At 48.7% G+C, this 22,887-nt stretch overlaps 1 protein-coding gene across 1 annotated transcript in view; it reads right to left on the bottom strand.

Moving 5' to 3' along the window:
- The window catches only part of LOC120393750, a 35,835-nt gene extending 23,063 nt beyond the window's left edge, over positions 1-12,772 (bottom strand). The window contains exons 1-2 of the mRNA XM_039518249.1: positions 12,646-12,772; positions 1,466-5,178 (exon numbers count right to left, since the gene is read on the bottom strand). Coding sequence (XP_039374183.1) covers positions 1,466-5,178; positions 12,646-12,742 — 3,810 coding nt within the window. The 5' untranslated portion in view covers positions 12,743-12,772. The remainder of the gene's footprint in view (positions 1-1,465; positions 5,179-12,645) is intronic.
- Positions 12,773-22,887: the final 10,115 nt, after the last annotated feature.

Below are 22,887 nucleotides of genomic sequence, written 5' to 3'. Positions count from 1 at the left end.
AGCTTCCTGAGTCTGAACAGGGTGCAAGCACTAATTCTAGCTGTGGGTTTCTGTCTAATGCCCCCTTCTGAGAGCTGAGACTCTGCAATCCAACTACATAGGCCCTTAGACTTACTGTACTGGCTCCCCCAGACTCCAGGAGCTTAAGCACACTCTTTTCCAGAGCTCCAACCTCGTGTGTTCTCTGGTTTACAGGTACCCCTTCAGGGAGATGTGATAATTGAAGCAAACAGACACAGGATACGTCTACACTACAGAGCCTTTTCTGGCATAGCCCTGTAGTGTAGACACAGCTTACACCAGCAGAAGGAGCTTTTCTGTCAGTATAGGAGCATCACCTGTCCGATCAATGTTAGCTAGGGCGAGAGAAGTGCTCTGCTGTCAACATAGCCGTGTCTGCACTGGGGGTTTTGTCAGCATAGCTATATTAGTCAGGGGTGTGATTTTTTTCACACCCACTGATCGACATAGCTATGCTGACATACCTTTTAAGTGTAGACTAAGCCATGGGCTTTGCAAAATGAATTTTGAAATCCCTTATTACAGTGAGACACTTAAAGAGATTGAGCTGTTTAGTTTACCAAAAAGAAAACTAGGAGGTGTTTGCAGCATATCAGGACCTTCACAGGGAAAAAATACGGGGTGCTAAAGGCTCGTTAATCTAACAGAGAAAGGCAGAAAAAGAATCTGTGAGTGGAAGTTAAAGTGAGACCAATTCACATTAGAATTAAGGCACAAATGTTTAACAGGGAGGGTGATTATCCACTAGAACAGGCTGCCTAGGGAAGTGGTGGAGTCTCCATCTCTTGACATCTCCAAGTCCAGGCACTTTTCTGGAAGATGCTTTAGTCAAATGTGAATTATTGGGCTCAGTACAAGCGTAACTGGGCAGGGGATTCTCCTGCCTATATTATTCAGAAATCAGAGTAGATGATCTAATGCAGTGTCTCTCACACTGGGGGTCCCAACCCAAAAGGGGGTTGCAAGGCTATTGTAGGGGAGGTTGTGAGAGCAATTGCTGCTGGCTGGGCACCTTGCTCTGAAGGCAGTGCCATGCCATGCCACCTTACTTTTGTGCTGTTGCAGGAGACAGTGCTACCTTCAGAGCTGGGTGGCCAGTGAGCAGCGGCAGCTGGTTTCAGGGATGAGTACCACTTTTTTTGGAGTGGGGTGGGGTGAGGAGTCATCACAGCCTGGAATATTTTCAAGGAGTGGCCCAGTTTAAAAAAAGAAAGTTTGAGAACTCCTGATCTAATGGGCACTTCTGGCTTTAAAATCTATGACATAAAGATCCATTTTCCAAATATCTATACAGCTGGAATGTAAAAATAGCAGAAGTTCCCATTCCTGAAGAAAAGCTGAAAAATGTGCTTGTTTTACAGGCTTTCATGTTTCAGGTGTGAGGGGATTCACTGCAGGCTATTTTCCATCATACCACTGTGGAAGCCAGGAACCAATCTCTTACCCTATCACACGCTGTTTTGAACTTCTTGCCATGAGTCATGATTCCCTCCTCTAGCATTTTATGTTTCCTGTTCTTATCCTTCGCTGCTGGCAGCAGTTGCTCGTTATTGGCGATCTTGGTTATTATCACGGCCTGTTCTCTCACCTCCCTTAGCGATTTTATGCGTCCCTGGTACCCAGGCTTCACTTCCTGCTCTTCTGACACGATCATCACGTCAATGTATTCTGGAGTGGACAGTGGGTTTGGCTTTAAGGCAATTTCTTGCAGGCGTTGGAGGCTGAGAGATGATCTCTTAATGAGCTCTAGCACTATCTCTTCTACTTCAGTGTATTCCTCACGCAGCTTCTCAATAACCTTCTCTGTAGTCATCAGCTCATCAGAGGCCTTTTTGTACTTTTCCTGCAGTTCTGCAAAGGTTTTTTTCTCTTTTTTGACTTCATATCTCCACTTGTACCGTTGATTGAAGTGAACGTTCCACACACATTTACCAGGGCAAACAGTGCAATTTCCAGAGCCATTCATAACACGACATTTGTACTTGTTGTTATCATTAGCACATGAACAGTTATCGTGACATGTGAAGTGACACACCTGGCAGTTTGTTTTAAACACACCTGTGCCGCTGTCTTCTTTCACTGGCACTGTTCGTTCTACCTCATACTCAAAGTCTTTATTGGCCTCCATATCACCCCTGAGCTGTTCCAGAGCTCGCTCAGTCTGTCTTAGCTCCTCTAGCTTTGTCAGGCCAGCTTTGATTTGTGGCTGCAGCCCTTGCACAGCAACCTCGAGCTTCTTTCGTTCCCAGAGAACTTCCTGCGTTAATGTTAAACTTTTAGTGTTTAAAGATCTTAAGGACATAAAAAAAGTCTCCATGCTGCTCGCTCCCATTTCCCAGAACATTCCATCAAAATTCCAACGGCCCTTGCCAGCTCCAGCATTGTTGGCAAAGAGTGCGGAGTTGCTGAATTTGAAATGAACAGGGACACCCTGAGCATCTTTAGCACAAGGCACCTCAGACTCGTTAATGGCCTGTAGAACAGGGGGCGTCTGTCCATCTGCGAAGGTGATCAGGATTAATATATTGTCTTTTATATCCTTCCCAAAGATAGAGAGCACTGAGTCAAGCACGTACTTCTGGGCGTGTGTCAAGCGAGCTAGTGAGGCCTGAACTACAAAGCAGACAGCGTCTATCTGATCAATGGCTCCTGGAGTGGAAAAAAATGCTCGGATCTGCTCTGTTAACATTTTGTCATGTTCAATTCCTCTGGAATCACCAAATCCCGGGGTGTCTATTATAGTCAGGGAATAAGGGACTTTGAAGCCCTCTTTCCAATTGACCTCATAGGCAGTCACTTCAGATGTCTGGCTCTGGGGTTGGCTTCTGTTTGTAATTTCATGGATTAGTTTGAATCTGAATTCATCTTCCCATTGCACACCCAGGACATAGTTGATCATCCCATTGATGAGTGTGGTTTTCCCTGATCCAGTTGCTCCCATCACCATAATGACTTTATTAGGGAACTGATGTGTCTTTTCTCCAAGTGTGTACTTCACATAAGATGACATAGGATCCAATGCTACCTTCTCTAATGGAAGGGCATAGATTGATGGCTGTCCTTCTTTTATGAGCTTGCTCTTTGTGCAGAGAGAGCTTGCTAATTTATTTGAGTCTTCTTTTATTCGTGTTGAAACAATAACCTCCTCACTTGGGTCACTCACAGCCCCATCCGCACACACAGCCAACACCCGGAATCTGTAGGGCGTCTCAGGCCTCAGTCCATCAATGGCACAGAACTCTCTTCTCTTGCCTGTCCTTCGTTCCAGCCATTTGTCTTTCTGCTCACCTCCAGCTTCCTCTTTGTATTCCACCTTATATGCCCTTATACTGACTCCATCTCCAATGACACTTGGACTCTCCCAGGTGAGGGCAATGGAAGATGATTCTACAGTAGCTGTTACGGGCTTCCCAGGGGGACTGGTCAGGGGAAGAGTCTTCACAGGATCACTCACATCGCTGCTCTCACTGAGCCCTGGTTTGCTCACTGCAGCGTATCGGAACTGGTACTCGGTGTTTGCACGGAGCCCTGTCACTGTGAATGTCTCTTGTGTGGTATTTACAGTCACAGCCGCCCAGTTCTCCTGCCCTACAATTCTGTACTCTGCCCGATAGCCGGATATCTCAGCCCTGCCATAGGCTGCTGGGTTAAACGTGAGCTGCACACGGTCATGTCTGACTCCATCTGTCAGGAGAGAAAGAGGTTTTGATGGAGGTTTATAATTAGCACTGACAAGGTCTGCATTTTCATAGAGGTAAATTGAAGCTACCGGATTATTCTCATCTGGGACAGAGGCCACAATGAATCGAGTTTTCCCATTAGATTTATTGACCCGGGCAAAATCTGAAATGGATTTTGCAGATTTTCGGGCATTTTGTTTTCTCTCTTTGTCCTCAAACCACAGTTTGGATTTCTTGCTGACAGAACTGTCTGATGCAGGATCTTGGGTATTCTTCATAAACTGGGTCTGAAGGCAGAGTTTTAAATCTGATAAATATGGTTCCTCTTCATGTAATGAAGTGAACATAAAGGCGACAACAAAGTCATTCATGGGGTCAAGTACTATTTCATCCAGATTATTCTGGGAGGACACTACTTCCACATCCTTTAGGGCAGAAACATAGCAGTTGATGAAAGTCATTTCTCGTTCCTTTTTATTCAGAAATTCATTGAGTTGCTGGGTGTTGAACGGTGATTGGTTTTTGCAGGTTAATATGTCCACCAGGGCCCCTTCCTCTTTTCCACCTCCACGGATGGAGGGTAAGAGTCCTGCTAGATGTTTCTGGAAAGTCTGTCTGTGTTGCTTACACAGATCTTTGAACTGCTGGATTTTCCTCTTAATTTCAGGGAAGGTTGAGGCAATTGGATTCTTCACCGCATCATTACATCGCATGTCTAATTCTGTCAGTTGGTCCAGAGCAGTTTGAACATCAAAGATCAGTTCTATGCTAATCTCACGCACCAGCTGAGCAGCTCTGGAATCCAGCTTGGTCAGCGGGTACAGCCAGACTCTCACTGGTACGGCCTTCTCCCCGCTGTCACCCAGCAGCTTGGGGAGGGTGGAATAAACTTTCATGGCATCTTGGTAAGTAGCTGGATTGTTCTCCAGAGCAAAATCACCATAAAACTTACAATTAAGTTTTTCAGTTTGTTTTTTTTCCATGTCATCCATTTTGAGAGCTCCTTTCCCTTTGATGGAAACCTGGGGTATCTTTTTAATGATAACCTGGAGTTTTCCCTGTATGTCTTGTACGTTCTCAGATGAAGAAACGTCCTGATCAAAGACAAAAAAAGCCTGCGCTCCATACAGCACAGCCGTTACCACGTGGGTGGCCGTGCCTTGGTCAAACACATCAGGGTAGGAGATATTATGGTGCCCTAAGTGGCTCATACTCAGCTGCTTAAACTGTGTTTGAGCTGAGTACTGGAGAGAAACACGGGCTTGATGTTTTGATGTCTTGTTATCACTTAAATATTCTGCGGATCCATTCACCTCCACCAGGCCAGACAGGAAACTGGCCTTCAGCGATGCTGTGACATTGAGGGCAGAGGCCTTGTCGTCAGTGGCATCAGATGCAACAATCTGAAATTCAGTCTTGGATTGTGGTTTTGTGTCTACATGATTTTGAAGTGTCTCCAGGTCCCATAAAGTGATGCCTAGAATAGTACAGACAGACACATGGTAAATGGCAGAGAGGGTAAGAAACCTTTTTGTTCTGTAACTGCAAGACATTTTCTAACATTAAAATAAGAGCTGGATGTCCCTGAACAAAGTGTCTGATCTGGTAACATGCTTCACTCGTTGTGTCTGTGTGAGACTAAACATAGATTAGCATTCCTTATAAGTCTAACATAAACACACAAACCCTGACTCTGCAAAGTTACAATTAAAATGACATTTTTATGTTAGCCTGCTGCACCTAGGGCAGTTTTAGCAGCTGATAATGAGATTGTTACGTGTACAGGCAGTTATAAGAACAGCAATACTGGGTCAGCCCAAAGGTCCATCTAGCCCAGTGTCCTGTCTTCCGACAGTGGCTAATGCCAGGTGCCCCAGAGGGAATGAACAGAACAGGTAACCATCAAGTGATCCATCCCCTGTTGCCGCCAAACAGAGGCTAGGGACACCTGGCTAATAGCCATTGATGGATCTGTCCTCCATTAATGTATCTAGTTCTTTTTTGAACCTCGTTATAGTCTTGGCCTTCACAACATCCTCTGGCAAGGAGTTCCACAGATTGACTGTGGATTTCAAAAGTTCATGATAAACTAAATTGTGTTTGTAATTGAGCTTAGTTTTGGTCATATATTTAGCTAGACATGCCCACTGTGACGTTATTGACAGAAACTGTGGCTGTATAGATCATTGCTGCAACCACTGTTATATATTTGCAGCAAATATTGTACAAAGGTTGTCGTGTGAGGTGTCTATGAAAAGGTTATGATTTGCTGGATATGATTATGCTCTCTATGTGTGTATCATTTTTGTAGCTGAAGTTATGGATATTGGCTATGTACTTGTATTTCAATGTGTTTGATTCTAAGTAGCCTCAGGGCTTGGCTACACTTGCAAGTTGCAGCGCTGGTAGTTTGCAGCGCTGGTCGTCCAGCTGTGCAGGGCCAGCGCTGCAGTGTGGCCACACTTGCAGCATTTGCTGCGCTGTATTGAGAGGTGCATTGTGGGCAGCTATCCCACAGAGCACCTCGTCCCATTTTTGCGCTGTGGGTTGTGGGAAGGGGACGGAAGGGTGCGGGTCATTCCACTTCCTGTCCCAACGCCCCGTGGTGCATCGCTTCGCATCCCAGCATTCACAGTTTTTCCGGCTACGTTTGGCGCCATTGTGAGTCGCTTGCTGTTTTTTACTCTCTGTCTGTGAATCGCGATTTCTATGGGAAATGGAGCCCGAGCTGCTGAGGACTGTGATGATGAGTGTCGTCAGCACAACACGTTTGGCAGTTGAGCTATTCCTTCAGCTCCAAAGTGACAGTGAGGAGTCCGACGATGATATCGAGTCGCCTGCCGCGTGTGACACTACAGTGCTTGTGGCATTCATGGAAATGCTCAGCACCGTTGAACGCCGCTTTTGGGCTCGGGAAACAAGCACTGAGTGGTGGGATCACATCGTCATGGAAGTCTGGGATGACGAGCAGTGGCTGCAGAACTTTCGTATGAGAAAAGCCACTTTCATGGGACTGTGTGCTGAGGTCGCCCCCACCCTGCGGCGCAAGGACATAAGATTGAGAGCTGCCCTGGCAGTGGAAAAGCGGGTGACTATTGCAATCTGGAAGCTGGCAACTCCAGACAGCTACCGGTCGGTCGGGAACCAGTTTGGAGTGGGAAAGTCGACCATTGGAATCGTGTTGATGCAAGTTTGCAGGGCAATTAATCACATCCTGCTAAGAAGGACCGTGACTCTGGGGAACGTGCAGGACATTGTGGATGGCTTTGCACAAATGGGTTTCCCTAACTGTGGAGGGGCGATAGATGGGACGCATATTCCAATTCTGGCACCCCCCCACCTAGCATCAGAGTACGTTAATCGGAAGGGGTATTTCTCTATGGTTCTCCAGGCGCTTGTGGATCACCGTGGGCGTTTCATTGACATTTACACAGGCTGGACTGGAAAGGTGCATGATGCACGCATCTTTCGGAACAGTGGCCTGTTCAGGAAGATGCAGGCAGGGACTTATTTCCCAGACAGGAAGATCACAGTAGGGGTCGTAGAAATGCCCATTGTGATCCTTGGAGACCCCGCTTACCCGTTACTGTCTTGGCTCATGAAACCCTATACAGGGACGCTTGACAGGAGCAAGGACCGGTTCAACTACAGGCTGAGCCGGTGCCGAATGACTGTGGAGTGTGCTTTTGGGCATTTAAAAGCCCACTGGCGGTCCCTGTATGGGAAGCTAGACTTGGGGGAAATCAGCATCCCCGCGGTTATATCCGCTTGCTGTACCCTCCATAATATTTGTGAAGGGAAGGGTGAAACATTCAGTCAGGCATGGACCACCGAGGTTCAAGTCCTGGAGGCTGAATTTGCACAGCCAGAGAGCAGGGCTACTAGAGAGGCCCAGCACAGGGCTGCAAGGATTAGGGATGCCTTGAGGGAAAAATTTGAGGCTGAAAGCCAACAGTAATGTTTGCTGCCTTGCATGGGAGTGAAGTGCAGTGGTTACACTGTTAGGATTCTATAATCTCTAACATGATTTCCAGTGACTGTTTCTTTACTGGGATAAGGTATCTTTCACTATCTGCAATAATAAAGACTGTTTTCAAAGCAAAGATTTATTTTATTGAAAAGAAAAATACTTCATTGACAGACACACAACATTTCAGGAACCTAGGGCAGGGGGGTGGGTTGGTGTACTGTACAGTCACAAGTTTGCATATGTCCTGTCTGCAGTGCTGTGCAATGGCTGCTGCACTTCAGGGTGCATATACTGCATGGTGATGGGGGTTGAGTGCAGAGGGTAAGGGTCGTAGTTCTCAGGGCTGGTTGGTGAACGTACAGGTGTTGGAGGCAGCTGGTGGTGGTAAGAACCTGGATGCTGGGGAAGGGGGTTTGGAGCTAACATTGGGGCAGAAGAGAATAAAATTTGGGACGGGGGGGGGGGCTGTGGGGCAGCACGGGACTGCTCTGCCTGCATGGCTACGAGTGCCTGGAGAGAGTCCGCTTGGCGCGCCAGGATGCCTAGCAGCTGGTCTGTGCTTTTCCTCTTTGCCACAGTGTTTCTCCGCCAATGTCTCTGGCGGATCCTGCTTTCCCTCTGGCGGATCCTGCTTTCCCTTTCTCTCCACTCCTGCAGCTGTTTACTCTCTCGAGCAGAGTGATCAATAACTGTTTTCAGCATGTCTTCCTTGGTTTTTCGCGGCTTTTTCCTCAGATTCTGTAGTCTCTGTGCTGTGGTAGTTCTGGGCCGTCCAGCAGTCAAGGTCACTTCTTGAAGGCAAAAATGGCAACATTTAACAGGGTAGCATTGTTAATTATCTCATCCAAACAGTAATTCCCACACACTGAAGGAGTTTTCAGTGTTCACTTTAGCATTCTTTTCCCATACCAAATAAGACCACACATAACACAACAGGAGACACGAAATGGTGAGTAAGGGGTACTGAGATTGCTTCAGGGCTGTGCAGGGGTTTCTGTGTGTTGGGGACAGCAAACAGCTACAGGGGGCATCTGCACTAAACAGTCTCCCAACATTTTCCTCAGGAGTTACTCCTGGAAGATATCTCGCTGCTGCGGGTCACCAGGGAAGAGCGGGAAGGTCTTCTACAGCAATGCGGATTCCGCCCTGGCCCCTGTGCAGCTTGCCTGTGTGCAGCAATGGTCCCCCCACCCCTCGCGGCACAGTGGTGCGGACGCATTAGCCTGACTGGGACAAGAACCACAGTGGCTCTCCCTATAAACCTGCGCAGGCACATTGCCCACGCTCTGGCTGAAACTTTTGAGATTACTGCAGCCGATTACTGCGACGTGATAGACCACATCAATGGGCTATTCCACATCTAGGCATGCATGCATGCAGCCCTAACCCCCGCTCCTCTCCCGAAACATTTCCACCCTGAAAATAAAAGCGGCTTACCGGTAACCCGATCCTCTGCTTGTCCTTCAGCAACTGCTGGCTGCGATTGGCTTCCTTCCTCCTGGCTTGAGAAGAGCTCCTGGCTGCATGCCTCCTGGGACTCTGGGGTGTCTTTCCCCCATCCCAGTAGCTTCACTCGTGGTTTCCACACCCCCCCGCTGCCGCCTCCTCCTCCTGCTGGTCCTGTCCCCCACCCTGCTCAGAAGTGTCCATCGTGGTCCTCGGATTGGCAGTGGGGTCACCCCCAAGTATCGCGTCCATCTCCCTGTAAAAACGGCAGGTCGTGGGGGCAGTGCCGGAGCGGCGGTTTCCCTCACGGGCTTTGTAATAGGCACTTCGCAGCTCCTTTACTTTAACCCTGCATTGCAGCGCGTCCCGATCATGGCCCCTATCCAGCATGGACCTTGATACCTGCCCAAAGATATAATTCCTACGGCTGGAGCGCAGCTGGGACTGCACAGCTTCCTCCCCCCAAACACTAATGAGGTCCAGCAACTCGCCATTGCTCCATGCTGGGGCTCGTTTGCCATGTGGAGGCATGGTCACCTGGAAAGATTCACTGATTGCACTCCACACCTGGCTGCAGCAAACAGGAAGGGGATTTTTAAAATTCCCGGGGCACTTAAAGGGCGGGTCACCTGAGGCCAGAGCAGTAGAGTGCAAACTGAGGAGCAGAGTGGCTGAACAGGAATTATAGGATATCTCCTTATTCCCTGGAGGCCAATTAAAGCACTGGTGTGTGTCCACACCTGATGAGCAGCGCTGGATCACCAGCGCTGCATTCCTTATACCCCAACCCGAACGGGTGCACAGCCAGTGCTGCAGCCAGGGAGTTGCAGCGCTGGATGTGCCTTGCAAGTGTGGACGGAGAATAATTGCAGCGCTGGAAAGCCTCCACCAGCGCTGCAACTTGCAAGTGTAGCCAAGCCCTCAGTGAAGCATTTGGTCAGCTTCTTGAGAAGGGACTATTCTCAGTAAGTGCCCAATCAAGAAACACTTTACTAATAATGAACTGTGGGAGACATCAATCCACATCTGAGCTTTCCTGGGAACTTTCAAACTAACATGTAAACAATGGCGTCATCCCGTAAAGAACTGAGTCATGCATGGACATGTGACTTGCCCATGTGACTCCAAACTCCATCTTGTTGCTGTGATTTTGCACAGGAGAACCAAGGGGTTTCCCCCCACAAGAGAGAGAATATGAAAGGCCCTGGAAACCCCTCCATTTTGTCTTCAATCCTGCTTCTTACTTCTGGAGAAACCTTGCTACAAACTGAAGCTCTGAATAGAGGACTGAATGACCCATCCCAGCTCGGGATGTACTCCAGAGAGTTATTTTGAGCCTGCAGTTTATTCCATCACTGCTGCAAGCCAGACAGTGGGGCGTGCCCATGGGGAAGAGGGGATCCTGCCGGGGCTCGAGCACCACCCATCCCTCCCAGCCCTGGCTCAGTGTCCATCAGCCCGCGGACGCGGCCCCCTTTTGACAGTGCTGCATGGTGCTGCCTCGGTCTCAGGCCCCAGCGCTAGCCCCGCCCAGACCCGCTCCCATGAGACACCCTTCCCCCCCCTCCCCCCGCAGGGCTAGTGCTGGCTGGGACTGGAGACGGGGGCAGCAGCGCGTGCTGCCGGCAGGAGAGGGACACGGTTGGGCTGATGGACACCGAGCTGGGGTCAGGAGTCCCAGCCTATGGATTCAGGGGGCTCCGGCCCCAGTGTGTGTGGGCCTGGATGCTAAGTGGATGGGCCAAGGCCCATCCAGGCCCACCCGTGGCTACACCCCTGGCGTAAAGGGACACAAAGGTGCCTACTGGGATTTTCAGAAGCCTGGTTCATCCTTTAAAAAGTCTGGTCCCCGGAGCCTGTGTCCAGGGATCAAACATAAAGAGGGAGAGAGCCAAGATAGTGCAACATTCAGGCTCTGTTCAGCCCTCGACATTTACTGTGCTTTCCCCACAAGCTTCCTGAAGGTCGGGTTCTCTAAGTTCCTGTACACAGCACTTCACATGACCTTAGCCGGAAAGCCAGACATTACACAATGAGCAGAAATTAATTCCTGGCAAAGGGGAAACCTCCTTCTGCATGGACTTTACATCACTGCGCTGTTAGTGCAAATAGCCTGCGAGTGCAGCACATGTTTGTTCTGCATTTCAGTCGGGGCCCTGAGCAAAGCACACGCTGTGTGCGCACTAAGGGAGGAGTTTGCTCTCTGGCCGGGCTGGTTCTGTGCACTGGCTGAAACTCAGTGGTTAGGGAACGGCCCTAAGTGCCAAGCTGAACTCTTGGGTCCATGTGGAGTGGGAGCCGCCCAGGGGCTGTGACTGCAGTTCCACGCGGGAGCGGAGATGCTGGATGTTTGCTCAGCTGCACTAGTGACCCCTGTCGTGCCAAAGGGAGCTCTGCTAACGGCTCAGCCTGCGAGGAACTGGGGAGGAGGCCAGCACATGGCCTGGCATAGGGCAGAGCCAGCACCTGGCTGGAGGTTCCAGTGGTGCATGTCTGGTGGGAGAGCTCCTCAGGGGACGGGGGGGCTGGAAAAGAGTCAGGGAGAAAGTGGCTGCCCGGCATCCAAATCAAACACAAGCTGACTTTAGTCGGACAAGTTGCTGGGATCAATACAGGGTAACAGTGAAATTTAATGGCTTGTGATATACAGACTAGTGGCTCTGATGGTTCCTTCTGGCCTTAATGTTTATGAATCTGTGAGAAGAGTCAGACTCTTGTTCCCTTCAACTGCACCACCGAGACATTTGTGATCTCCCAATATTAACCTCCTTGTGCACAGAGCAGCTGTTGGGCGGCTGGAGCTGGGGTGGCCTCAAGCTAGATCGGGGGTGGGGGCTGGTGACAAATTAAGAGTCCATCACGAGACAGGTTATAACTGGGTGTAAAAAAGAATTAGATCAGTTCCTGGAGGACAGGTCCATCAATGGCTATTAGCCAGGATGGTCAGGGATCCAACCCCATGATCTGGGTGTCCCTAAACCTCTGACTGCTGGAAGCTGGGAATGGGCAACAGGGGATGGATCCCTCAATGATTGCCCTGTTCTCTTCATTCCCTCTGGGGCACCTGGCATCAGCCATTGTCAGAAGACAGGACACTGGGATAGGTGGACCATTGGTCTGACTCAGTGTGGCCGTTCTTATGTTCTTAGGTTACTAAATGCCAGGGAGGGGACGTTTAGAGTCTCTTGGTTGGTGAGTGGAGATCTTAGGGGGCAGCCACCCGAGAAGAGATCAGGAGAATATAAACCCTCCCAAGTGGGCAGCACTTAGTTACTTCTAATCAGGCACACAAGATGTGTTAGTTCTACATGACCTAGAACGAATGGCAGCAGGTCCCCCAATGCAGGTACCTTCTGCCCCATCCCGTTACTTCAGCCCGGACCCTGGGGAATTTTCTGGGCCATTTCCATAATACCCGTAACCAGGCCGCTCACAGCGCACTTGGCTCATTCTCAGGTATGAAGGGATTTGCACTGTGACCCTTCCCTCCTCTCACTCCTGAGTTCAGAGCTACAGCTGGGGAATTACCTGGGATGAGGGTGTCTTTGCGGCAGTCGTACAGCATCCCCAGCTGGAACGGGCGGCCCAGAGCCGGCATCTCAATGGTGTCAGCTGACCCGGCCATGGTTTAACGTCCAAACACTTTCCTCTGCGTCTCACCTGCAAGAAATAACTGTGTTACACTGACGTCCTCCAGGGGGCAGATTCAAATGCTTCTCCTTGGCTGCGGACATCACACCTCTCTGACCAGGTGAGTTTGGTTCATCGCACTGGAAGTGTGAGTTTGTGAGCATGGATCTGTGTCACTTCCTGACACACATTCAGGTGCATCGTACTGAGGTCCCAGAAACCGATTCCCAACGGTAACCAGTCCATGCAGGAGCCTGGCAGAAGGGCTAGTTTCGCTCTTCTGTGCATCATTTTTGATGCTACTGACATGACTGGGGGACTTCAGTGATCTCACTGTCTAGTGTAAACACAGAGCACTGGGCAACAGTGAAGGGAAATTGTTGGTGAGCTCAGCCAGGGCAGGGTTGCTGGAAGAAGTGGGTTTAAAGGAGAAAGTTGAAGGAGAGGAGATGGTTGGACAGGATAAGTGTTATATCCTTGGGGGCAGCCAGTTTAGGAAGAAATCACTTGAGGCCAGAGAGCAGACAGCTAACAAAACCACCATTTTATTTACAGACCATAATACTCAAACTCAGTTGCCATAGCAACAGAAACCATGACAACCAAATACACAACATATTCCTCCCCCCCTAATAAGAACATCCCCTAAATAAAAAACAAACAAACACACACTAGACTAGAGAAGGAGGGTAGACTGCCTCCATTCCCGGCTAAACCCTGGGGATTATTTTGCCCCATAACCGTGGGTTCGCCCTAGCTAGAGATCCAGCCGATGAGGAGGCCTTCTGTCTCTAGGTGGATTACGGCGAACTTCTGGTGTTATTGCACCCGAAAGCACTGGGGGCTCAGGGTCCGCAGCACGAACGGGTGAGGAGGTGGTATCAGCTCGTGCTGGGCAAAGGGGTATCTCTGCAGCCGGCAGTAATGGAGGAGAACAGTCAGGAACAGGTGACTCGTGATTCGGTGCCTCACCAGAAGAGGTGAAGTCAGACCCCTCAACTGCAGATGGGTCCTGAGGACTGGCATGACCTGGCAACAGCTGATCTACATGTCGCCTCCAGGTAACATTCTCTGCAGTCCGGACTGTGTAGGAAACAGGTCCTGTTTGAGTGATGACTGTGGCTGGGACCCATTTAGCTCTGGAAGTATAATTCCGAGCCAAAACTGGCTGTCCCAGGCTAAAGGTTCGGTCTTTTGCTCTGGGTGCCCGTCTGATGACTTGATATTGCTGCTGATGTTGCACAGTTTGTCGGGGTTCAGAAGGTTTCAGCAGATCAAAGCAAGTGCGCAGCTGTCGTCCCAACATTAGAAAGGCTGGGGATGCCTGGGTCGTAGCATGAGGGGTGTTTCTGTAGGAAAGTAAGAAGATATCAAGACGCTTTTGAATGGAGTGTTGTCCCCTTGCTGATTTCAAAGCGTTTTTCATTGTCTGCACAAATCTTTCAGCTAATCCGTTGGTGGACGGATGATATGGTGCTGACGTGATGTGGTGTATCCCATTTGTCTTCATAAAATTTTGAAACTCCTGAGAAACGAACTGCGGTCCGTTCTCGCTCACAATTTGTTCTGGCAGACCAAAACGACTAAAGAGTCCTCGTAGTTTTTGGATAGTACTCTCTGCAGAAGTGGACTGCATTATAGAGACTTCTGGCCATTTAGAATGGGCATCTATTGCCACCAAGAACATGCTTCCTTCAAGGGGGCCAGCAAAGTCAACGTGAATACGTTGCCACGGGTTTTCAGGCCAGTCCCATGGGTGTAGGGGTGCCCACTGGGGTGCATTCCTCACACCCTGACATGACATACAAGCTTTTGCCTTCTCTTCAATAGCGCTGTCCAATCCAGGCCACCAAAAATAGCTTCGTGCAATTTCCTTCATGCGCACTATTCCACAGTGACCGGAATGTAGCTGTTCTAACATCTGTGATCTCAGCGGTGGTGGAATAATGACACGTCTCCCCCACAACAAACAACCAGATTGGACCGATAACTCCGTCCGTTTGGACATGTAGGGAACAAGGTCGGATGAGACCGGAGAGGTTTGTCGAGATTTTCCATGCATCACCAGGTCCATAACTTGGGACAATACTGGGTCAACGCGAGTTGCTTTCTTTATCTGAGTAGCAGTGATGGGTGTATTCTCTACCTGTTCAAAGTAGAAGATTTCCTTTTGGGCGCTATCTTGATGTTTGACCGGCAAAGGCAACCTCGAGAGGCCATCTGCATTGCCGTGCAGAGTGGATTTCCGATATTTAATTTCATATGTGTGTGCTGAAAGTAACAATGCCCAACGTTGCATACGACTAGCAGCTAATGGGGGAATGCCTGTGTAGGGTCCAAAAATTGACGTCAGAGGTCTATGGTCTGTAAGAAGAGTAAACTTTCGCCCAAAGAGGTACTGATGAAACTTCCGAATTCCAAAAACAATTCCTAATGCCTCCCGTTCGATTTGGGCGTAGTTAGTTTCTGCTTTGCTTAGAGTGCGTGAAGCAAAAGCAATAGGTCTCTCTTCTCCCGAAGGCATAATGTGTGACACGACTGCTCCCACTCCATAAGGGGAGGCATCGCAGGCCAATTGCAGGGGTAAGGATGGATCAAAGTGCGTTAGAACTTCAGAATTTAACAATGCATCCTTAGCTTTGTTAAATGCAACATCACAGGCTTCAGTCCACTTCCAGGCCTTGTTCTGCCCAAGGAGCTCGTGAAGTGGTTTTAGCAGTGTGGCTAACTGTGAGATGAACTTTCCATAATAGTTCAGTAGTCCTAGAAACGAGCGCAGCTGGCTTACATTTCGTGGTGGGGGAGCCTCCACAATAGCTTTAACTTTTGCAGGGGCCTTATGAAGACCTGCAGAATCGATGATGTGTCCCAAATATTCAACAGAGGGCTTGAAGAATTCACACTTGTCTTTGCGAACTCGTAGGCCATACTCTTCCAATCTTTGTAGGGTAGCCTCTAAATTCTTTAAGTGATCCTCTTCATTTCTTCCAGTGACCAGGATGTCATCCAGATAGCACTGAACTCCTGACAAGCCACACAAGATCTGGTCCATAGCTCTCTGGAACAGGGCGGGAGCCGATGTTATTCCGAAGGGTAGGCGACAGTATCGATAAAGCCCCTTATGAGTCACAATAGTCAATAGCTCTTGGGACTTTTCATCGACGTGCATCTGTAAATATGCTTGACTCAGATCAATCTTACTGAACTTTTGTCCCCCAGCCAGGCCTGCGAAGAGGTCATCGATGCGGGGAAGCGGGTATTGCTCTGCACACAACACTGGGTTGACAGTGACTTTAAAATCACCGCAAATCCGGAGAGAGCCATCTTTCTTCACTATTGGAACAATAGGAGTGGCCCATGAGCTATGGGTAACTGGTATTAGGACTCCATTGGTGACCAGGCGCTCCAGGTCTGCTTCAACCTTTGGCCTGATGGCATATGGCACAGTTCGGGCTTTCAGATGTTTTGGTGGACTGCCAGGTTTAATGTTCAATGTCACAGTGATTCCCTTCATACTTCCCAAATCATCTCCAAAAACAGCAGCATGTTTCCTTAGTATAGGGGTTAGACTGGTTTCTTCTTTAGTCATCCGGTGCACTTCTGCCCAGTTCAGTTGAATCTTCCCAAGCCAAGACCTACCCATTAAGGCTGGGTAGTTACCTCTCACCACAAACAGTGGCAATCTAGCGGCCTGTCCATTGAGCTCCACCTTAACATCAATAGCGCCGACCATGGGCACAGCTTCTCCCGTATACGTCTTCAGAACAGTTTTTGTTGCCTTAAGCGGAAGATGCTGTAGCTTTTCCTTATACACAGTCTCAGGAACCAGCGAGACAGCTGCACCGGTGTCTAGTTCCATGCGTATAGGTTTGCCCTCCAATAAGGGGGTTACCCAGTATTCATGTGAGCCCGCTGCCAATGACAAAACATGCAGTGGCACTTCCTCTTGTGATGAGGTGTCTCCTTGATCATCCTGGGTCTGCTCTAGAGTATGCAAGGTTCCTCTTTTTGTCGGCCAGACCACAGGCCTCTTTTTCTTTTGTTTACAGGCACACTCAATGTGTCCCTTTTTGCCACAGTGTCGACACACCAGGTCCTTACACCAGCATTCTGATGCCTGGTGTCCTGGCTTACCACAGCGGTAACATTCTTGACTCTGCACAGTTTTGTGAGTCGGTTCTTGTGACACTTTTTGCACCCTAGGGGGTGCACCGATGTATTGTGCCTCCCTTGTAGCCAGTTCCATGGAGACAGCAATATCAACAGCCTTCTGTAAGGTAAGCTGAGCCTCTGTCAGTAGGTGCTTCCGTATAGCTTCACTGTACAGGCCACACACTAACCTGTCACGCAGGGCATCATGTAACATTTCTTTAAATTCACAGTGTTCTGCTAGCTTTTTTAGAATGGCTACAAATTGTACAACTGTTTCATCTTCCTTTTGGTCTCTTTTGTGGAACCTATATCTTTCAGCAATTACCAGTGGTTTTGGGGAAAAATGGGACCCCAGGATTTCCACAATGTCACTGTAAGGTTTAGTTGCTGGCTTAACAGGGTGCAGTAAGCTGTGTAGCAGGGAGTAGGTTTTAGCCCCTACAACACTTAAGAATATTGGCACCTTCTTTGCTTCTGTAATGTCATTTGCAATAAAAAAAAGCTCAAAACGCTCAGTATACACATGCCACTGCTCTGTATTCTCATCAAAAGGCTCCAGAGGCCTGGTCAGAGTAGCCATGATTTTAGTTTCACTTTCACAGTCAGTGCAAAGAAGCAGCTTTTTTGTTTGTTTGTTCTTTACCTTGACTTCTACTTCCTTCTGTTACTGGAGCAGCACCGGAGTCTCACCCTCGTCGCCACTTGTTATATCCTTGGGGGCAGCCAGTTTAGGAAGAAATCACTTGAGGCCAGAGAGCAGACAGCTAACAAAACCACCATTTTATTTACAGACCATAATACTCAAACTCAGTTGCCATAGCAACAGAAACCATGACAACCAAATACACAACAATAAGGCAGACCGGGTAGGAGACCAGGGCCTGACTTTCTGCTGCTTTACACCTGGTGTGGTCACTGACACCCCTAGAAAGTGAGTATGAAACGTGTCCACTTTGGTCTGGTAGCATTTTAAACCCACTTTTGCACAGGTGTCAAAAATGACGCAGGCACCAGGCAGGGGCGAATCAGGATCTAAGCAGTTAGGAACCGAAGGAAGCAGTAAGAAGAGGGGACTGGGAGACAGTGTGAGGAGAGATGTGGTCAGGGAAGAGAACAAGCAGGGCCTGGCAGGTGAGGACAAGGGGCCTGATTCACTGCAGCTCTGCAAGCTGTGGAGACACCAGAGCAAAGTGAGCTGAGAGTGGGTGTGAAATGCTGCCAGTCAGAATGGTCGTGTTTCACACCCACTTTGCACTGGTGTAAGTGACTACACAGGGTGCAGGGCAAGAGTGAATTCCAGGGCTGCCTGGAGGGGGGGGGCAAGTGGGGCAATTTGCCCCAGGCCCTGGGCCCCACTGGGGCCCCCAAGAGAATGCTCCGGTCCCGGCCCTGCCTCCACCTTCCCCCATCCCCTGGCGCCTCAGCATGCCACGTACAGGAGCGGCCCTGGACAAAGCTACAGCGGTGTGGCTTGGGCAGGGTCTGAGCTTCGCCTCGCTCAGAGCCACTAGGGAAGGGGGCAGGGCTGTGAGCTCTGGGGCCCCGCTGGAGTCCTGCCGCTGCAGCGCTGTTCAGGGCTGCTCCTGGACGTGGTGCACTGAGGCTCCAGGAAAGGGGGAGGCAGGGGTAAGCAGCATGGCGGGGGCCAGGGGGGTTGGCGAAGGGGCAGGGAGTCTCGGGGACAGTCAGGGCACAGAGACTGGGCAGAGGTTCTGGGGAGCGGTCAGGGGACAAGGAATGGGGGTTGGATCATGGGCATTCCGGGGGTCTGTCAGGACTCAGCAGGGGGGGATAGGAGTCGGGGCAGTCAGGGGACAGGGAACAGGGGGGTTGGTGAGGGGTGGGGTCCCGGGGTGGTGGTGAGGGGACAAGGAGCAGGATGGGTTGGGGATTCTGAGGGGGGGGCGGGACGTTGGGCAGAAAGGGGGTGGGGTCCGATAGGGGGCCGGGCCAGGCTGTTGGGGAGGCACAGCCTTCCCTACCCTGAAGTTCATTCAGCAGTTTGAGGCTTGCAGAAGAGCTGAGCTGTTAGCTTTTCCACTAGGGCTGCCATCCCTTTCACTTCTCTAATGCCAAGTTATAGTCTGTATGTAATTTCAGTGCCATAGGGCGATTCATGTCAGGGGAGGGGAGCTTCATTTCAAATTAGTCACTGGGGGAAGGATCACATGAAAAGAGCAATAGCCTTCCCAACCCTACCAAGGAAGACCTCCTCCGCTACATTCCCTGAGGCTCCAGAGGGGTTAATTCAGTGGTTCTCAAACTTTTATCCTGGTGACCCTTTCACATAGCAAACCTCTGAGTGTGACCCCCCCCTTTATAAATTGAAAACACTTTTTTATATATTTAACACTATTATAAATGCTGGAGGCAGAGCGGGGTTTGAGGTGGAGGCTGACAGCTCACGGCCCCCAGTAATAACCTTGTGACCCCCTGAGGGGCCCCGACCCCCAGTTTGAGAACCTCTGGGTTAATTTAATTTTAGCACCCTGTGTCCAGTCACATGCATGTGCTATTTTGAGCATTTCAGTTTTCACAACATAGGCTCATCCCAGATTCTGGAACAAGCTCAAATGCTCAGTTCGTGGGGTATGTACATAAGCTCTACTAAAGACAAACCCACAGTAACCATCTCCAGTTTGTGAGGGACCCCATGGAGCCAGTCCCTAGGAAACAGATAAATTCATGGAGGTTAAGTCCATTAATGGCTATTAGCCAGGGTGGGTAAGGAATGGTGTCCCTAGCCTCTGTTTGTCAGAGGGTGGAGATGGATGGCAGGGGAGAGATCACTTGATCATTGCCTGTTAGGTTTACTCCCTCTGGGGCACTTGGCATTGGCCATTGTCGGCAGACAAGATACTGGGCAGGATGGCCTTTGGTTTGACCCAGTATGGCTGTTCTTATGTTCTAAGCTAAATGAACCCAAAGTTCTGGAGACAGATATGAGTCAAGGCAGCCAGCAGTGTATCAGAAACCTGGAAAAATCTCTGACTGGATGGGCTCAGGCGTTTGGTCACAAGCTGAGGTGGTTCAAAAGTTTTGCATTTTTTTTAAGCAGAATTTTGTTATTGTTTCTTTAAACAAACAAACACAGCAAGCAGCAAATATTTAGCCACACACTTCTGAAACCCCAAACCATATTCAGATTTTGGCAGACCAATTTCAGCTTTTCAATTAAAAAAAAAAAACAACAACCAATTTTGAAGGAAAGCAGACATTGTCCGTGATTTTTTCTGCTTTTTAAAAACCCCTAGTTTTCGATCCAAAAAAAGTTTTGACGGAAAATATTTGTCCAACCCTTTTAATGAGCTTTAGCGCCTTTTAGCACTAGCTGATGCTGAGAACCAGTGGGTGTTTGCCTTTGCTTTTGGGTTGTTAATTTGCCCTTCTTCAGCTGTCCGAACGACCCTGACAGTTTGGTCGGTGCCTCTCGAATGTTTGTTCCCCTTTGTTTATCCTGCCCATTTGGCGCCTCCTATTTCTTATCCGTTAGCACACCGTGCATTCCTTTTCTCACACACAGAACAGCAAATAACTTCAGCAGCAAGACTTCTTGCAGAGCAAAGGGTTTTCACAGAGCTAAACAAAAGCTAAACAAACCTTACGAAAACAATTCCTTCTTGCTACTATTAAAACTAGTTCTTTTGCTAAATTAAAATACATTATGCTTGTTACAACTTACATTAATTATCATAATTATTATTTAAACCAATTTTCTCTATTAAGCTTCTGGGCCTAAACGCTGAGGAGGAGAGGGGACAACTGAGCCCCCCCCCCAAACACACTTTAAATAGTGCTCCAGAGCCCTTTACGACAGCTCCTAGCGAGCAATGTATCTTCTCTGACGGGTCTCTCCTACTGAAGCTAAAAAAAAAACCTCTGTAGTGACATATGCCCAGACAATAGCATGTAGGTTCCTAACTCCCTTTTGAAAATAAAACAGGCTTTAACCCTGAGTGCAGCAATGCCTAAATACCCTGTCAAAAATCTGAGCAAGAGAGACCTTGAAGAACAATCATTGGCTTAATTATGTTGTCATCAAGTTCTTTACAGGTATATACTGTCAGTTTCTGAATTTACTGACAAAACCAGTTGTGCATTGCTGTAATATTTACTCAGAACATGTTAGCCTACAGGACCTTAGTTTAAAATTTGCTTTAAAAATATTCCTTCGTGTGTTGCTGAAGATTATAAAATCGCTTCTCTAAAAAATCCTTGCACAGATTTTTAGATGCACAATCTGAGTATTCATTTTTAGCTTTAAATGCTTGGATCTTCAGACGTACAGTTTTTAAAATAAATCCTTCAAAAGAGCCCCCTTCTCTAACATACACGTTTTAATTTTAATTACTATAGTACAAAACACTTGCTTCCAAAGTCTTCCTGTCCTGTCCCTCCTTGTAATCTTTCTCCCTTCACCTCCTGTGGAAGACAGCCCTTAAAGGTACAACACCCCTTTTCTTCCCAATAGGGAATCGCGTTTGTTGACCTTTCTTTACTGTTCTGACAGTTTGGTGAATTTAAGAGGGCTCTTTTAAAACAATTTGGCAGTTTTAAGAGAGCCCTCCAGCAAAATCAGTACCTTAGTAGATATAAAATCCTTTGTTATGCCTAAAATCTTTGGAAAAATATTTTTTTAAAGTTGGTGAAATTTCATAAACATGTGTATTGTTATGCAGATCACACACAGTAAATTATTGTCCCTTTTTCTAAAAGCAATGAACGTTGGTATGAACTAAACCTCTGTGACTGATTAATTTAAAATAATGTTTTTGTTTCAGTGAGTTAAATATGTAGTAACCTGGAATGATTACTTTATGAAGGCTTAAGAATACATTTAAAATATACAATCAGCTTAGAAACACTGATTAAGAAAATGTAAAACAGAAGAACTGCATCATGTATCCCATAACAGTTAATGTTGTATTCAGCAGGACAGCTGACTTGACCTTGCTACAAAGTTTTTACAAATAAATCTCTGACAAACTTCAGGGTATATCAAAAAACCTGTGACTGACATTTTTTATTCCCAAGTTTAGTGCTTTTAATTAGGTACGTTTTGCATGTCCAGTCTTCACCTTCTGACATGCAGTGGAAACATGCTCCATTTTCTTTAGAAAGAAATTGCAGAGGAATTTTTTTTCAAACATCATTTGCTTCATTTGGGTTCAGGGATTTGGCTGGAAGGAGGTGAGCAGGGAGGCGCAGGGGGAGGGAAGAGAGGAGGGAGGAAGTGGGAGGGGTGGGGTCTGGGCTGGAGCAGGTGTGGAGTATGGGCAGGGCCACAGGCAGAAAAGTTGAGCTGGGGAGCTTCATTCAATCATAGGTGCCGACTTCCCCTCTACCCAGTGGGTGCTTGACCCCCGCCCCGGCCCCACCCCTGCACTGCCCTGACCCCACCCCCATTCCACCCCTTCCCAAAAGTCCCCACCCCGCTTTTTACCACCTGCTTCCCCCAAGTCCCCGCCCCTGCCCTGCCTCTTCTCCTCCTCCTCCCCTGAGTGCACCGCATCCCCGCTCCCCCCCCGCCCTCCCGGAAAGTCTTGGAAGCGCTGGGAGGGAGGGGGGGACCGGGGATGCTGCATTCTTGGGGGGGAGAAGGAGGCTGGAGGGGGGAGTTTGGCTGCTGGTGGGTGCGGGGCACCCGCTAATTTTTCCCTGTGGGTGCTCCAGCCCCAGAGCACCCACAGAGTCGGCACCTATGCATCCACTGCCCATGGTTTCAGACGTCACTCTGAAATCTAGACTGTCTGCGCCAGTATAAAGTGATGGAAACTCCTATGACCCTGGCTGAGAGCTTCTCTTGTTCCAAATATCACCCAGTTCAATTCTCACTGGGATTCACAGTCTGTTGCAGTCCAGTTTTTAAGTTTTCAACCATTTTGGGCTTTTTTACACGACTTTACAAATGGCACCTCTGTGACAGCCTGGGGCTTTCAGCTACTAGTATAGATTCAGCACCATTGAAATCCTCCCAGCTGAGCTTAC

Source organism: Mauremys reevesii, unplaced genomic scaffold (assembly GCF_016161935.1).
Source record: "Mauremys reevesii isolate NIE-2019 unplaced genomic scaffold, ASM1616193v1 Contig3, whole genome shotgun sequence".
In the NCBI taxonomy this organism is placed as follows: Eukaryota; Metazoa; Chordata; order Testudines; family Geoemydidae; genus Mauremys; species Mauremys reevesii.
This window is presented reverse-complemented; position numbering and strand designations above follow the sequence as displayed.